The following is a 17,164-nucleotide window of genomic DNA, read 5'->3' on the forward strand; positions in this document are numbered from 1 at the left end:
AGAAATCAAAAGTATCGAATTCTCGATATACCGCACAATTCGCGTCACCTGTTTGGGGTTGAAGGCGCGGGCGCGGGTTGCAAGAGCAGGCACGCGCGTCCGGTGGCGCCGCCGGTGGCGCGACGGCGCACCTCAGTGGCAGGCAAGATGGCCGAACGGTGGTGACGGGTCGTGGTATGCACCGCTGGTGGATTCGCGATCACGGCGCAGCGCGGATGGCCTAGCGATGGCCGAGTACAACATCGACATCGGCAAGCTCCCGGAGGACGTGCGGGAGAAGCTCGCCGAGTTAGATCTCGAGCTGTCTGAAGGTGGGTGACCGTTTTTTCTTTCGACTTCGTCGAACGCAGTGCCGATCGTCCGCCGCCCCTCGCGGCGAACTTCGTTCTCCATGTCTCGGTCTCTCTCTCTCTTTCTTTCTCTTTCTCTTTCTCTTTCTCGCTGTCGCGTTCGCTCTTTTCGTATCTCTCTCTCGCTCTTTCTGACTCACCCCGTGCTACACCGAGATAGAATCCCCTAGAAGCCCCCGTTTGTTGATAAAATCGATAACACCTTACGGCCGTTGCCATCTCCGTTCCCTCTGCAAGAAGTCAGAAACCCTTGCTGTTTTTTTTTTTTCAGGTATACTCCGCAATTCGCGATGTCGTTCTCTTAAATCGAATAATAGACAAGCGTTATTTAAATTTGTTAAATAACTAATGCCGAGAGAACAGGCGGCCGAAAATGAGAGGTGAGGGGCTAAGGGAGTAAAATTTCAAAGTTTGTCTGTTGTGACAAACGGTGCGCGCCGATGAGTAGTATAATCTGTTACGCGAAACGGAGTACTCTCATTTACGTTCCACGTTTTCCCACTTCTAAAAATTACAATGGCCGTCCATCCCTCTCAATTAACAGAAATCCCTTTACCCTTTGTCATGCACGTTCGGCATTATGATTTTAGTCGCTCACTTTATTCGCGGACATTGTCTCGCAGTACGCATCGACAACGTTACGTATTATCACTTGGCTTGGCTCTTCCGAATTAAAGGGGTGCCGATCAAGATTATCGAACGATTCATTTTTGGATACGAAGGATATGAAGCCGGATGACGGAGCAAAATTTTTGTCCACTACTGTTTAATGCTCGATAAAATTTTCATTCCAAGGAATTAAAGGCAATTTCTCGGACTCGTGCGGATTCTTCGATTGCGAATATTTTTGCATTTTTATTCGATAAATGTTATGTGTTTAGGTACAGTTTCTTCATTCGACAATTTTAACTCGCATCGATACCCAGACAGTACGTCCAAAATCGGGGACATAAGACGTCTTAAAGACATCTTTAGAACATCTTTAAGACGTCTTATGTCTTGATTTCGGACATGGTGCTGTCTGCGTATGAACGTTTCGTCGCGTCATGTCGCAAAATAATTGCGTTGGTTCCCACATTGCGTTACAAAATTACACCGCGGCCCCAATGTTGCAGGTGTCCAAGGCTTTTCTTCCCGTAAGTAAGCGAGCGAGCTGTAACTCACTCTCGAGAATGCGGCTATTTGCATTCGTAGTTAGAACTGTTGTAAAGAGGAAGCGACCGGTTTCTTCCTCCGTCGCGTCCCCCTCTAAATGGTATAGGTGTCCCTCGGAAAATTTTGTTGTTTGCAGATTACGTCAATTTGATGACGTAACGAATAATTGGAGGGGCCAGTCGTGTATTAGTAAGAAAATGTCGGGTGTCCTGTAGTCTTGTACGTCTCATTATGTATATTATCAATTATGCGCAAATTAATTAGATTAGATCTGTAGGAACTTGGGATTATTAGCAGAGCGCCAATTTGGCAATTAACCAATTAGACATACTTATACTCTCTTTTTTTTCTCACCCTCTCTTTATAGAAAACGCCCGAGTCGAGAGATTCGACGTTTTATTCGCATAGAAAAAAAAGTGTCAAATCGAAACTTGCATACTCAAGTTAACGTGCTCATTGTTTTGTTCCGTACATACGCAACAATCTATAATTTTTTTATAAGAACCAACTTTTTATTATTAAACTTTTTTTTAGTTGAACTATGTAAAATTACTTTTTTCAAGCAAGTTTCTTCATTTTCTTCGTTTAATACACAATATAATCTCATTTCAAAATTTCCACGTTGAAACTAAAGATATTTTCAAATCAAGAATGTTCTTTTCTTCTCACTGACACAATGAGAGAAAAGTGGTATTTGGCGACTATAATTTATAGTAATATATAATTATGGTTGGAATTCTTATTTTTATAATTATTATTACCATAATATTAGTAAATATAACCTTATATGCATAGATCTTTCAATTATGGTTATTTTCATCACATAGTATATTTATAGACTTAAGCCCGATTTTCACTATCGGTCAAGTCACGGTCCGATCACGGTCCAGTCAAAAATCGTTGCCATTCAATGCTTTTTCGAGTTTGCATTCACACTGCCGGTCACGGTCGATCGTCGGTCGGCAGTGTGAATGCAAACTCGAAAAAGCATTGAATTTAATGGCAACGATTTTTGACCGGACTGTGACTTGACCAATAGTGAGAATCGGGCTTAATTACTATACATAAATCACAGGTATACTGTTGAATGAATGCATGTTAAGGCTATGACAACAATAATGTAGTGTTGAGCCAGCTATAATTCGTATATTAAAATAACTATAAAAATGTATAGTCGACACCGAAAATAATTAAAATTATAGTGAAATTGTGATAACTGCAACTATTTTTTTCTCTCAGTGAGTGCGCGGTGATCACATGCTGAGAATGTTTGATTCTTTGAACTCCTTATTCCGCGATTATCGATAGACGCAACTCCGATAGACGATGGATCCTCGAATCTTCTCTTTGCGATACCTACGAACGAATGTCAATTAATCATTAATTAAGGTCATCACGGCCTTGCGAGCCTTGAGCCGCGTCACTCGTGAGGCAAAGACAAGCTCGGTCTCGAGCTCGGTTGTTGAACGGAGACGAGGAGAATGCAATTTCTTGGTCAACTGCTTGACCAAGCTAGCACGTGTCACGGGTGTAACGTAAGCGGCTTACGTTGTCCATGCAGCTGTAAATAAGACTTAAAAGTTTACGCCAGCGTGGCGTCGTGCATCCGCATTAATAAAGAAGAAACGACTCCATCGTGCGCGTTACCCCCCCCCCCCCCACACACACACACACACACACGCAGGCTCAACTTCGCTATGCTCTTCATTATAGCATTTTGCGCGTGCTTCTTATTCTGCAATATGTTATGTGTTTGGTACTTATATTTATCTATCGATGAGACTGCTCTTTTAACAAAAAAAGACACGTACCAATTACACAATGTCTCAGACGTAATAATAATAAACGAAAAATAATTGTAACTTGTTATAGCTTTCGAGATCGCAGCTTTTTATTGATGAATAAGTATAAGTACTCGTGGCGCGTATAAAAAGTATCGTGGAATCCGGGTCTTTATATTCTCTATTCCAAGAAAATGATTAATTCGTTTCGAAAGTATGTAACCCACAAATAATATACAATGAAACGAAACATAAGAATGCACGCCTTGCATTCTTGATATTTAAAACAAGCGTGAAAGCGAAAGGCGGACACTCTTGCAGATAATTTGATTTATTATTTTATAAATAGCATTAAAAAACATTAAACACTTTTGCATTAAATGTCGCAGTTTAATTTAGAATAAACGTGACGTAACATATTTATTTTAAAATTTAGTATATAATAATGAGATTAAACCTTTGCTCGTATTCTCTTCAACAATTGATTGTATTAGATTCTCTCTATTATATTTTGACGAATATTTTTCTTTATTATTGAAATGTATTTCTGAAAATAAATGTAATATTTTTCGGGTTCTCCGGCGAACACCGATAAATTAGGTCATACGGAGCGGTTTAACAAGCGTCGTTTCTGTCGTGGTATAATTTCTTTAACTGGATTTATCGCTGCGACGTGTTATTAAGTCACTGGTTCTCGATGCAGAAACACGAGCGCACGGTGCACCTAGTAAAATAATAGAAAGCGATCTTAACCCACAATCTCATAATTGCCGTGTTATTAGACCAATTAGAAACGACGCGTATTCATCTCGGCGATCTTGATGCGCATCGCAATGTTGCTTAATCCCAAAGATTATCGTTAATTTTGTACAAATACATCCATTGAAACCGATAGAAAGCGTATCTTATAATTCTTTTACGATCGAGCTCTGGCATTTTTTATTGTTCCTTGCTTCTCTATTTTTCACCACTTCTCTCGCTCTACCGCCACTTCACAATCGTGACCTCACGATAGTGTGCAAATATATCAACGTATATAAAACTTATCTCTCGTTTTTTTTCTGCCTTGATACTGTTTAAAGCGTCAGTTTTACTCCGAAAATCAGCAAGAGACTCTGGAATATGTGCGACGGAACGAAATCGTCATGAACACTCGATTAATCTTTGCGATATTTTTTACCGAACGTTTTGCTCTTCCGGTGGACAGTATATAGGAATGGAAGGAGAACAGGGTTGATTAGCCGCAACTTTGTCGCACGCGACGCAGGTGCAGCAGCAGCAGCAGCAGCAGCATCACACCGGACGCCTCTTCGTGGAGAACAACAATCTTTGTAAGATCAAGGTCGCCGGTTTCGTAGGTAAACGTCCTCGAGTCGCCTTGAGAGCCAGTGTGCCCCGTAGACACTCCTCGGCGCTTATCGGCTATTATATAGTGTCCCTCCTCCGCACCATTCTGACAATATACCTATATATGGTTTAATGATCCACGTTATGCCACACGGCACCCAGAATCGGTGATATCAAATGTCCTCGGTACGTGAAATTATGACCCTCCACGGAGGATTCATGGTGCTTAGAATTCTGATTGTCGAGAGAGACACATATCATATATCGATAGAGAAGCATCTCGTAAAACTCTTTATGTAAGCGAAGATATACAAGTTGGTGAGCGCAGATATCTTCGTGCAATGTCAATCAAACGATTCAAAGTATAGCATAGTCTTCAATGTTTATAGCATTCACACATAGAGCATTGATTCAAAAAGTATATGACGGTCAATTGCTTCGAATGATACTCAGGTCTTCCTTAATCAATGTGCAAATGTTGATTGTTTAATTGTACACTGTTAAATATTAATGGATGAAATGTAAACCAATACTTTAGGTTAAATAACATTTTTTTTTATTAAATAAATGAAAAGGGCACAGAGCCATAACAAGATGTTAGTGTCGTAATATTTAATTAAGTCAAATTGACAACTTAAATGTTTCGGCCTGACATTAGGCCATTCTCAGTGCGCAATAAATTAAACAAATTACATCAATAAATAAAAATTAAAGCTGCAGCACATGCATTATCGTATAATTTTTTATCGGAACATTTTATTATTTTTAACTACTGTGTGTCGACATTTATTATTTTAACACAAAACAGTATTATTTTAACGCCATTAGTTTAGTTAAATTAACATTTAGTTAAATTAACGACATATTGAGTAGGAGCACTGGCGACTTATAAAAGGAATAGTTAAAAAATGAGTAAAATTAAGTATAATTTGACACTAAGAATTTAACAGTGTACACAGAAAAAAATAAGTGTTAAATCAACACTTGTATATGTATAGTACTCGTATATACGTAACAATCCATAATCTTGAAATGAGATTATATTGCATTAAACGAAGAAAACTTGCTTGAATGAAGAATGAAGTCATTTATATGGTTAAACAAAGTTTTAAAAGTAGTTCAACCAAGAAAAAAAAGTTGAAATGAAAAGTAAAGTTCTTATATATAAGAAAATTATAGATTGTTGCGTATACACGAGTATAAGTTTTATTAAATTTAATTTGACACTTTTTTTCTGTGTACAGAACGTCTTATACTTGCGATCTCAATTTTAATGACGGCTTTAATCACAATATTACTGCTCGATTAACTTATTACTTATAAAATATATAATTGATCACACTTTTTTCGTAATACATTAGATTTTATTGTAAAATGTGGAATCTACGGTTCTGGAGGATAGATAAGACGAGAAAGTTTGAAAAGTATGACCGTGCAACCATTCCGTACGGCCCACTCGTTCGTAATCGCAAGCGAAGCCGAAGCATTTGACTTTACAAGACGATTGAGCGTAGGCGTGTCTCGAATCTTATTCGTAAAAAGAGCCGCCATTGCCGGCGTACGTTGGTACTCAAGAATTGAAGAGCAGTATTCGATTCATAAAAATAAAGTATTTACTGCTAAACAATGCTTTAGCTAATGCTAATTTGCACGAAATGACTCCAGATGCATTCTTCGCGAAACCCGTCAGGTGGTTACAGCCGGCACGAAATGCGCAAGTTTCTTTGTACGTAACCAGGTCCGTCAAAATGAGACGGAAGCGAAGATTCGTGGGATCGATAGCTCGCGAATGAAATAAGAGAAAAAAATTGCAATTTATCGATAATTATTTATCAATATTTTTGCGCGCTATATCGTGCGGCTTTTAACACCGCGGACTGTAACAATCCCGCGAGGGGCCGAAACTCCGGTCGACCCTCGTAATCCCACCTTAAGAATCTCTCGTGGAAGGAGGCAGGGAAGAGGGAGAGGCGGCGGAGAGTCGAGATCTCCGAGTGCCGGTGGAGCTCTCGGGCAGCGCGCAAGCGAGAGCGAGAGGCCGCGTCAGCGCGGCGAAGGGTGCCGAGCGAGATGGGGCGAGGGAGAGTGGGATGCTGCGAGCGAAGAAGGCAGGCGAGAGTGGACGGACGGCATGCCACCACCACTCCGCTTCTCTCTCTCTCGCTCCCTCTCACCTCTTCTTCGTTCGCTCGTACCTCGCGCTCGCTCAATCCTCTCACCTACTCTTCCGTCTAGCGACTTTTACACGCGCGAGCCGGCTTCCCACCCGTAGGGTTTCTCTCTCTCTCTCTCTCTCTCTCTCTCTCTCTCTCTCTCTTTCTCTCTCTCTCTCTCTCTCTCTCTCTCTCTCTCTCTCTCTTTCTTCTGTCTCCTTCTCTCTAAGCTCTCCCCGCGCGCAAGAGAATCGCCGTGAGTCGTGGAGAGTGCGCGAAATGCCAGTGATTCGACGCGACTTGGAGTATACGCGCCTCGACGGCGAGACGAAGCGGACGCCGCGCGAATTCGAACGCGCGGACGCGCGTCGAGCCGCCACGCGATTCCGAAGCGTGCTCGGTTTGTGCTTGAGTTCTTTCTTTTGAAGAAAGAATTTCATTTCGGCGAAGCGATCGCGTGGATGCAACGCATCAAGTTGGTTTACGTGCGAGTAAATTATTTCGCGTGCTCGCGGCACGAGTAAGAGGTTTTCGCTTGCCGATTGAAAGCGAGTAGAGAGGTGTATGTGTCCGCGAGTTGGTCCACGGCGGGGTAAGGATAGTGATTTTAAACGACCGCCAGAGATTTATGAGTGTCTGAACGGAATGTTCCATTCCCGGCAAGTGTTAACCATTTCAGTAAATATTTGTCAGAATTTTATGGGAATCTTGTGGTGTTAAGTGTATTTTTAGTGTGTAAACAACGAATCACACATATTTAAGCAGTGAAAAACAGTGTATTTTCCTAATACGTATTGCCAAATATAAATTTAATTCGTCTACTGGACGTGACTCTTTTAATATAGCTTCCTGACTAAGCAGAAAATAAAATTAAATTTAATAAAAGTTTCCTTACACGAAACATGGATTCCACGTAGAGAATCGCACTCAGATTATCGAGAGATCGCGTGGAGAACGGCAGAGGAGGAGAGGAAAGGGGTAAGAGACAAACGCCGTAATCGTCCGAGGGCGGAGAAAGTATCTGACGAAGTTTCAAGGTGCTTTCGTGGCAGTTAAATCAGTGAGCGAGATATTCGAAGGAAACCAGTTGATGAGATAAGAATCGATTAACGACGAAGTAATAGTGTGATCTAAGAGGAAAAATGTTTAAGCAGTTTGCCGATAAATGATCATCGATGTTATGAGTGGGACGCGAGTATAGATAGATATGTCAATTGCAAAAATATATCGAATGTCGCCTTAACAATCTGGAGTTAGCATCAGCTCGAGAGAATTATTTAAATCCAACACAATAATTATAATAAGCAAAAATAGTGATCGTCGGACAAGTCTTATTTGTGTGTGAGACTAAATCACTTTCTCGATACCGAGTGCATTGACTTCAAAGACGCTCGTGCAATTCGCGCTGAATCTTTTCGTATAGAATGATCATTCCGTTCGAACCGAGGGCACGGAAGAAAAGGGAAGAGGAGGGCAATGAGGAAGAGGGAGAAGGAGCGGCGGTGGTGGCGGCGCAGCAGCACGGCGTCGAAAAAGGAAAGCCACGCTGATCATCCACGACTGGAAGACCTCGGCGTTGCACCTTAGCGGACCTTAGCGCAACGGAGAAAGAGGGAAAGGGAGAGGAAGGACGAAGAGGAGGATACGGATAGCGAAAAGGGCAAGGAGGGCAAGAAGAAAAGAGAAACAAAGAGTAAAGGGACTGAGAAAGAGAAGCAGAGAAAGGAAGCAACGAAGAAGGAGAAAGGAATCCATAAATTCACTTTTGTTTCCACAAAATGCTCCCTTTCGCAAAACCAGGATTACCGAGATTCTTATTGACTTTGCAAACTTCTCCGTAAATTCTCGATTGTAGACGCAGGATACTTTTACACTTATAACTCCTTTATACCTCTTATATAGACCTTTGTGATTCGCGATTGCATTCATTAATCTTTGCCACACAAATGTGTATTCGATACCACTTAGAGATAGTATAAATCTGCAGCGATTCTACTTCCGCGAGTCGAGGTTGGTCGCGCTGCCTCATGAGGCCCCTCACCTTCGAGAACCTGAGAAGGCTCGTGAGCCGCAAGAAGGACCGCAACGAGCCCTCCTTCAAGCGCAGCGAGTCCTTCAAGAGGATTTCTATTAGGAAGAGTTATCTGGACCGGGGTAAACGGCGGAATCGTCTCCAGAAGAATCTGGAGCCTGTCGTGAATTCTCCTCCGCAACCAGCGACGAATGATAAAATTGTTTCACAACAAATCGAGGAGCAAGAATTCAAAAAGGATCAAGAGCATTCCCTCAATCGCGATTCCATTACCTACGACGAGTGGCTTCAAGGAGTCAGTTCCTCTTCCCGCGAGAAGCTTCACGAAGATCATCTCGAGTCTCTTCAGCATCCTAAAACCAAAGCCACAAAACTTGCCAAGCATACCGACACGGATTCGGTTGCCGAGGATCTGAAAATTCTCGAGCTCGATGCCTCGCCTATTTTGACACCCAAATCTAAATCCTTCGGAATCGTTGCGGAGCTAAGTCGAGACGAGACGACGAATTCGCACGACACTCTTTGGACCCAAGAGTCCTCTACAGAAGGATCACTCAGTGTCAGCATTAGTCTTGGTAGGATATGGAGGGATGCGGTACCGGTTCCGGTCTCGGTTCCAATATCATCGGCTCCTTCGTATTCTTCTGTTTCGAATTCTTCAGTTCATCATTCTCTCGACAGCGCTCTAAAGGAGAAGAAACCGCAGCCGACTGTCGCGAGAACGGTTTCGGCGCCAGAGAAGCCCGTCAGCAAGGAGACTTCGTCGTCGTCGTCCTTTGGCTTCTCTCTTAGGATCGCTAGATTCGCTGATTTCAGACCGGGGTGACTAGCTTGTCCGTTATAACGATCGATCAGTGAAAATGAGGAAATGATAGAATGTCTTTCCTTGAGCTGCTAAAATCTTTGGTTTTTGTTTGGTAGTCTGGTAGTTTGGTAGTCTTTAAATAACTAATTACAATATTCAAAACTTGAAGAATTTTGATTATCTGTTGTTTCATACAGCTAAAGAAAATGCGAATATCGAATATAATCTGTATTTGATCTGAATTTATGAAAGAGGATAAAAAGAAATTATAATTAATATAATTACATTAATGAGATTTTTTTTGGTTGAACGTGTTCGTGGCAAAATTAATATCTACATATCGCTCGTATATTTTCACTGATCGATTGAGTCGAATATTGCGCTCTTCAAGGAGCATTCGATTGCAATCGACACTGCTTGGCTTTAGGGTGACGCGAAACGGTCTCTTTCGTCGGAAGACACCAAAGCCATCGCCAAGCGTGAGCACTGAGGGCTACTTCAAACGAACGAGCGCGTCTAGACATTCCAATTCTCGTCGCCGAAGTGGTAAGAGGACTTCTCAACGCGCTAGCAAGAAGAGTCAGCAACCTCCAGCTCGCACCAGCAGTCCGGTATGGTTCGTCCCGCCCGAGAGACGTCGCTCGAGACGTCAACGACGAGTTTGGCGGGAGATCAGATACTTCCCCGATGACGAGGGTCCGATCCTGGAAAGGATTAACGACTGGTCGTCGAATGTGTCAGACGATCAGTTTGACGATCAGAAGCTGTTGCTGTCAGGTGATTTCAATGAGCGTCGAGAAGATGACGCCTTGAACTCGATCGTTTCATCGTCTTTGGGCTCTTTCTCGGCGACGTCGTCCTCATCGTCGGCTTGTCCGGCGCCAAAAATTAGCGACTTTAACGAGGATAAGCTGTTCTCTGAGGAGCTAAGAACCAACGGTCTTCGGGTGCGCGGGACCACTTGGAAACTTTCGGCGACAACGACGACGACAGCGACAACGGCAACGACGATGATATCAACTGCGGCGCCGACAAGAACCGTCATTTCTGGAAATTATTTTGCCAGTAGTCAGTTTCTCACCTTTCTAGCCAAGGACGTTGTCAAGGAAAGGTCGAAAAACGAGAGCTCTAACACGGGCTACAGATATCTCTCGTCGACCGACAGTGAGGACGATGACGCTGATGGCTTCAACGAGCGCAGGAAAAACTTTCCGCAGCAACGACAGTATTTAAAGAGGCAAAAATCGGGACTTAGGAGGAGACCCTTGCGCCGAAAATCGCAGTTGAGAAGAGCGTCCGGTCAACCGGTATTCCTCGTGCGCAAATGCTCATCCTTGAGGAAACGTCCTAGTAAGATTCGAATTATAATTCTATAGGTCGTTCAGGAAAGAGCGATAGTAGCAGAAATAATAGCAAAATTAATTTCTTTTTAATGGAATAACAATTCTAATGGAATAACAACTCCTTAGTACAAATAGATTACACTTAGAAGTCTAAGGAAAAGAATAGTAATGTATTATTGGAAAAACGCGCGTAAACTTGCCATGCAGCTTAATAATCTACGTATAATCTTGGTTATATTTGATACTTATTGAATAACAGGCGACGCAATTGAATCGCAGCGATTACGACCGTGTTGAATCTATTTATCCTTTGCCCGACCGTTACCTCCATCGGCGTCCGACGGCATTATTTGCGCAACATATTTTCCCGCGATCGGTTTCGATGAGCTTCTTTCTCGAACGCGAGCCTGCACGCGTATCGCGATCACGACTCAACGTGGTTCTTACTGCACGGTTTTCGCTGCTTCGAAGGCTGAATTACTTATGACGCGTGGAAATTCCTTGCTTATTTCTTGCGTATTTCTTTAACATTCGAGTCTTAAAATAAAGAAATGTATTGGAAATAAATTGTTTAATTGTACACTTTGTTACATGTTTGATACAGGTTTATCCATTTTTATTATCTGAATATATAAACATCCATAAAATTCAAGTATAAATATATATGTGTGTGATTTTTCCCGTGGACAGACTCGTACATCATGCCGCTTTTTCCGAGAAATTGTCATATAGAGACGACGAATACGAACAAGTTTGTCGCATCGACGATATCAAGAATCACTCGAACGCGCTGATTAGCATAATCGCGATGGCCCGGTTTCGTTTCGCGAACGTGGAAAAATCATGTCTCGGCCGTTAGAATCGATTCTTCGGCGTTTTCTCGAGTTACGAGGCGTGACGAAAGGCGAGTACGCTAACCAGTTTTACATCGTACTCGGCACATGGGCGAGCTGCATCAGCACCGGCTGCCGGCAGCCGAGCGTGCATCGATCTAAAATTCAATCCTGAAAACGTACGTCCGATCTCCGCGACTTATTTTCAGCGATCTTCAACAGATCTTTATGAACATATATATCTATACTGTTTTATTTACTATCCTATCTTCTCTAGTTTTATTTGTATCTTCATCTTAGTTTAAGTATTATAGATACCATTAAATACCATTAAGTATCTTTATTTAAATGTTTTGTTATTGTGTACCGTGAATATAACGGATATAATAACGGAGACAGAAGAGAACATGTGTTTCTCGAGAGCAATTCGCCAAGTTTAATGTTATAAAATGTAACAACGATTTTGACACTTATACTCGAGATATTAAGAGACGATCTCGAGACGTAGTATTAAACTGTTTAAATTATTTCCTGGATTGCATGATTAATTAAGCCGTTTTCCGCTGTTGCAGGAGATATTACGCAGAAGGGTTATGAAAAGAAACGGACGCGTCTACTTCAGCAATACGCTTCGAAGCAGATAGGTGAGTGTTTCGCTTTTCTAGAAATTCATTAAGACTCCCGCAAGTAGGAGGCAGCGGGAGATATCATCGCGCGTTATATTCGCGATGTGCGATACGGAACGGACGAGAAATCAGCGATGTGAAAATATTATCGCCCCACATGTTTAGTCGCATATTCGATCGATCGATTCCGCATAGAGTCCGTACGTCGATCATACGGTATCAAATATTTTTAGAAAAGACTCGGCATTTTGACAGAAATGAGACTTCTTTTTTAATTTTCTCGGTAAAGCTTGCACTAATTATATCTCATAGTATTTAGTCTACGAAAAAAAAAGTAAATTTATTCGCTCTACAGTTATAGGTGATGCTTTTTCAAACGGAAAAACAACCGCCAGTTTCTAATTCTCGAGTTTTATCTCTCGTCGCATCTTGGTGTGTGTGTCTGTGTGTATGCAATGTTGTGCCATATCGGGACGCAACAAGCTCGCAATATCAATCGCGTTCCGATTCTCAGGAGACACGTGCCTCATTGTGCGCACAATGGCAAATGCAATTCTCTGTATAAAAGGAAGGGGACAGAGACGCAATCCTCGCGGCGGCACGCGTCACTTCAACACTCGGCACCTTGCAACCTGCAACGCACTACCGCTGACGGTCTTGCGCCACGCGAAACGCGGAACGCAGGCAGGTCGGGAGAAAATCGAGAGAAAATTGCGATGTAACAGGAAGGATGCGCGATTCCGCGCGCGCGTGCGATTTTACCTCTGTTTATTTTACGTTCGCCGCTTCAAATGGGATTATTTCGTGCTCTACGAAAATCCATATGAGAATGAATTACGGCGCGTTGATCGACGCGTTTCCGCATCGCGGAACGCAAAGTGTAAACGCGAATCGTTTCCGAGTTCGCCAACCGGTACCGCAACTGTCGCGGCTGCAGCGAGACTTGGTCTTATCGTCGCGAGAGTTACCGGACACGGAATTGTCCGGACGTTACCACGCGTCATTTGCTGGTTCGTGCAGGCCGCATTCCGCGGACGCATCTCTCGTTGATGCGCCCCGCTGCCTGTCGATTTAACCCTTTCACGGTTAGATATTTCTCATTTTTAACCGTTTAGTACAAGTGCGATGAAATATTTCTGCTAGCTTAAGTTGTTCTCATTCTTGATCATTTGTTAGAAGAACTTTCGTGACAAGAATGAATCAGTAGTTTTTTGTCTAAATGAAAGATGTTCTTTTCATCGAATAAAAGAATGAAAAAGATTAAATTAATTGTAGAAGTTGAAGATCTATAACAGAAAAAAGATATCTCATTAATCCTAAGAACACACAGCTTCCAGAGCATCCCGAAAACCCACATGCGGGTTTCGAAGACCTATGTAACTTTGATAGGCTGGCTATAACTCTGTTGGTTCAGATATAATATTTTTCAGATTTAATATTTTTGGACTTGTTTTTTTTTATTTTTAAGCTCTGAGATTGAGAATATACCTGAATAAATTTTAGTATTAAAAAGAGTTTTATTTTATCAGTTATGAAGTTAAAACTAAATATCGAAAGTAGAGAATTCCGAGTAAGCGAAGTTTCATCTGGGAGACCCATGTTGTGTGTTCTAATAGGATTAAGGTGTTATAGGAGTGTAGCGAACAGAAAAATACAGTATTTTTAAATAGTATGTTTATAGCATTAAACTAGTGGAAAGTAAAAAATGAGTTTTCGATTTTTTGAAATTTCTAAAAATCTCTTAAATATACAAATTTGAATATAAACTTTGCTATCGTTGCTCATTGCTCTGGAAATCTGCCTACGTTAAAGTAAAATCTTTAATTGGAATTGATGATAGGCAATGTATTTGAAAATCTCGTATATTTCCATGGAGGCACCCCGTATAGTTAGACGGACGCGCCTTTGCGCCCGCAGCTGCGATCGGTAGAACCGCTGCAATCGGCTTGCAGTTTAACTGTACCTGCACGCGGAAGAAGCGCTTCCGCGTTATCCGCTCGTTATATGCTACGTGCATCTGCCATTGTCGTGGACGCGCGAGTCGAACTAGCGACAGTTTTCTAGCACGGTATGGCCAAGTCGAATAACGGGAAGTTCTTTTACATATAAATCCATCGTGCGATTCAGGCGAAACGTAGTCTCTATATGATTAATTTTTAAGATAAGGCGAATCATTGTGACAGCATTGCACACCGCCAAATGATGCGTCGCGAGAGGAAGTCGACTGCGTATCCGTATCCGTCTAAAAGTCGTTTAAGGTGATCCTGGAGTGACGGCAATTACCGACATTTACAGGTTCCAATTTCCTTCGAATTGGCTTTACAGAATTTCAAACCCATTTACATGTTTAAAGTACAGAAATAATGTGCGGAATGGTAAATTTAAGACTAAGAATTTTAAAAATTGAAAAAAAATTACATTTGATCCTGCTTGGTATTGCACTTTTTGTAACCGCATCACTTTCGCGATAACAATACTTGTCATTCTTTCAAAAGTGCATTATCAGTGTGAAAAATTATCAGTTTTAAGTAATGAGCCGCGCGAGATAAAAACGATGAGAAAGTATAGAAATACGGGTGTTTAAGAATCGAAGCACACCGTGCATACGCGCTTATGTGGATCGTAGGGGCTGGAAATGGTGGTATTGGTGGTGGTGGCGGCAGCGACGGCGGCGGAGGCGTCGTTGGTAGAGGGCTGGAGAGAACGGGTTACGGAAGCGGAGGAGGTGACGGTGGCGGTGAAAGAGGAGGAGGCGGAGGAGAAGGAGGCTATGGTGGTGGCGGTCGACCGCAGCCACGTGCACGACGCACGCAACGGCGCGTCACGCACAACGAGAAGCGCTATCACTCAGGTAGCGCCACGCACTATGTAGGCTCCACGCGAACGAGCGTATATCTCCGAGTCGCGGCGAGTTAGCGAACGTTAACGCGCGCATATATACGCGTTATTGATTGTGTGTCGCAATTCTGCTTTAATTTTAGCTTTTTTGCCCTTTCGATGAGTCATAGAAAATTTGTTTCATAGAGTATTTTTTTCTTTCCGATTAGATTAGAACACAGTAGAGTTCGGTAATTTGCAAAGTGTTCTTTAATCACTGTGCGTTTCGTACTTTCGTCTTTGTATGCACGCACACACACGTGTACACACATGACACGAATAACACGATTTTAGCTACAAGAACGATGCGAGTTTCCTCCCCCCCCCCCTCGTCGAAATTGTTGTTCTCGATGAGAAATCCTGAGATGACGATACGTTCCCTCTCGCCTCAATCTCATTGTGTTCTATCTGTGCCGTTTCCGCATCCAAATTTTTTTTTTTTACAAAAATAGATGTGAATCCCCTCGGAATGGTTACACTCCCCATTTTTTCTCTCTGCGCACCATGGAAAATTGTTAAAAGCAAAACGAATTTTGTCCGTCGTGTCGCTTGCACTTATCTCTCTCCTCCGTGTAGCTTGCCTGCTTTACTCCCTGTATTTCTCTCGCGTGTGTTGCCTCGAGACGCTTTTGCACCTTTAGATACCTTTGTAATTTGACATAGCCAGGCGGTAGCCGAGACCGGTTGTTCCACCTTCGGGTGACTCAAGATTGCAGCCAGCCAGCCAGCCGGCCTGCCATCCATCGGCATTCTCCCTATTCAGCCGACTGCGTCGTGTTATCCGCGAGCGTGCAACATTTCCATTTTTCCATCGCGTTCTCGTCGATAGAGATTCCTTCACATAGATCGCGGAGATCGCGTACCGCGGATCTACATCCTACATCATGCATTTTGCGACAGGCACCTCGCGGTAGACCGAGAGACTCTCGATGTTGATCGTCTGACACTTTCTTATGACTTTCGAAAAAAAGAAAAAAAATCTCCTTTTTTTTTTTTTTTTTTAATTTTTTTTTTGCGCGAGACGCGCGACCGAATTCGATATCACCGTTCGATATGTAGTGCGTGGTAAATTCACATAACAGGATGATCCATACGACTCTTCTGAAATTACCCGGCGATTATTCCAACTGAATCACGCCACCGAGACCGGCCCTCCTCCTCCTCCGACCTTCCTGTGCGTCGCGCCACGGACGATCGATACGAGTCACATTTACGAGATGCAGCATCCGATGGTGGAATGACCAACCGTCAATGGCGCAATTAAACCGCAAGATTACCCCTCTTCACATCCGGATAAATAACGCACTACCACGGCATGTAAATCGTGGAAAATCTGGGCCTTTGGCGAGGATCGGCGCTTAACCGCTTGGAACCCTATTCCCTAGAGTCGCGAAGACCTCAAGGATCCTTGTTCCTTAGCTTCGATTTCAAGGACGGATCCACGGAGTCTCGATTCCTGGGATCGTTAACGTAAAAATGGTTGGATTTGTTTCTTCCAACGCTCTCCGCTGGGACTGACTCGCGCGATTAACGATAGCGAAGTAGATATAGAGAATGCACTAACTCCAAAGGGTTTCCAAGTTCGAGCGCTCGTTTATTTGGGTGCGACGAGACCGAGGGAAGGCGAACGACGACAGCTCTTGCCAAGCCGAGCCGAGCCGACCTCTCGTAGCGTCCCTTCTTTGTCTATGTGCCGTTGTTGTTGTTGTGTTGCATGCAGGCGGCCGACTAGCGCCCGGAGGAATCGCCAGTCCCCCGGGTTCTGGTGGCTCCACAGGGAACATTGGGAACTCGAACTCGGCTGCTGCAGCGGCGGCAGCGGCGGCGGCGGCGGCAGCTAGACGCGGTAATCGCAGACTCAC

At 43.1% G+C, this 17,164-nt stretch overlaps 1 protein-coding gene across 7 annotated transcripts in view; it reads left to right on the forward strand.

Moving 5' to 3' along the window:
- The first annotated feature begins 118 nt into the window (after positions 1–118).
- The window catches only part of Dip2 (disco-interacting protein 2), a 33,151-nt gene continuing 16,105 nt past the window's right edge, over positions 119–17,164 (forward strand). For 2 of the 7 annotated variants that reach the window (XM_077424424.1, XM_077424428.1), the window contains exons 1-4: positions 7,079–9,640; positions 10,051–10,973; positions 12,372–12,443; positions 15,052–15,276. In XM_077424424.1, the coding sequence (XP_077280550.1) occupies positions 8,814–9,640; positions 10,051–10,973; positions 12,372–12,443; positions 15,052–15,276 (2,047 nt within the window). In that variant the 5' untranslated portion in view covers positions 7,079–8,813. Of the gene's footprint in view, positions 312–7,077; positions 9,641–10,050; positions 10,974–12,371; positions 12,444–15,051; positions 15,277–17,022 lie in introns of those variants that run through there. The other 5 variants (XM_077424423.1, XM_077424422.1, XM_077424425.1 and 2 more) reach the window with 5 other exon arrangements.

Source organism: Temnothorax americanus, unplaced genomic scaffold (assembly GCF_048541705.1).
Source record: "Temnothorax americanus isolate GAGA-0224 unplaced genomic scaffold, ASM4854170v1 Scaffold84, whole genome shotgun sequence".
Classification (NCBI taxonomy): domain Eukaryota; kingdom Metazoa; phylum Arthropoda; class Insecta; order Hymenoptera; family Formicidae; genus Temnothorax; species Temnothorax americanus.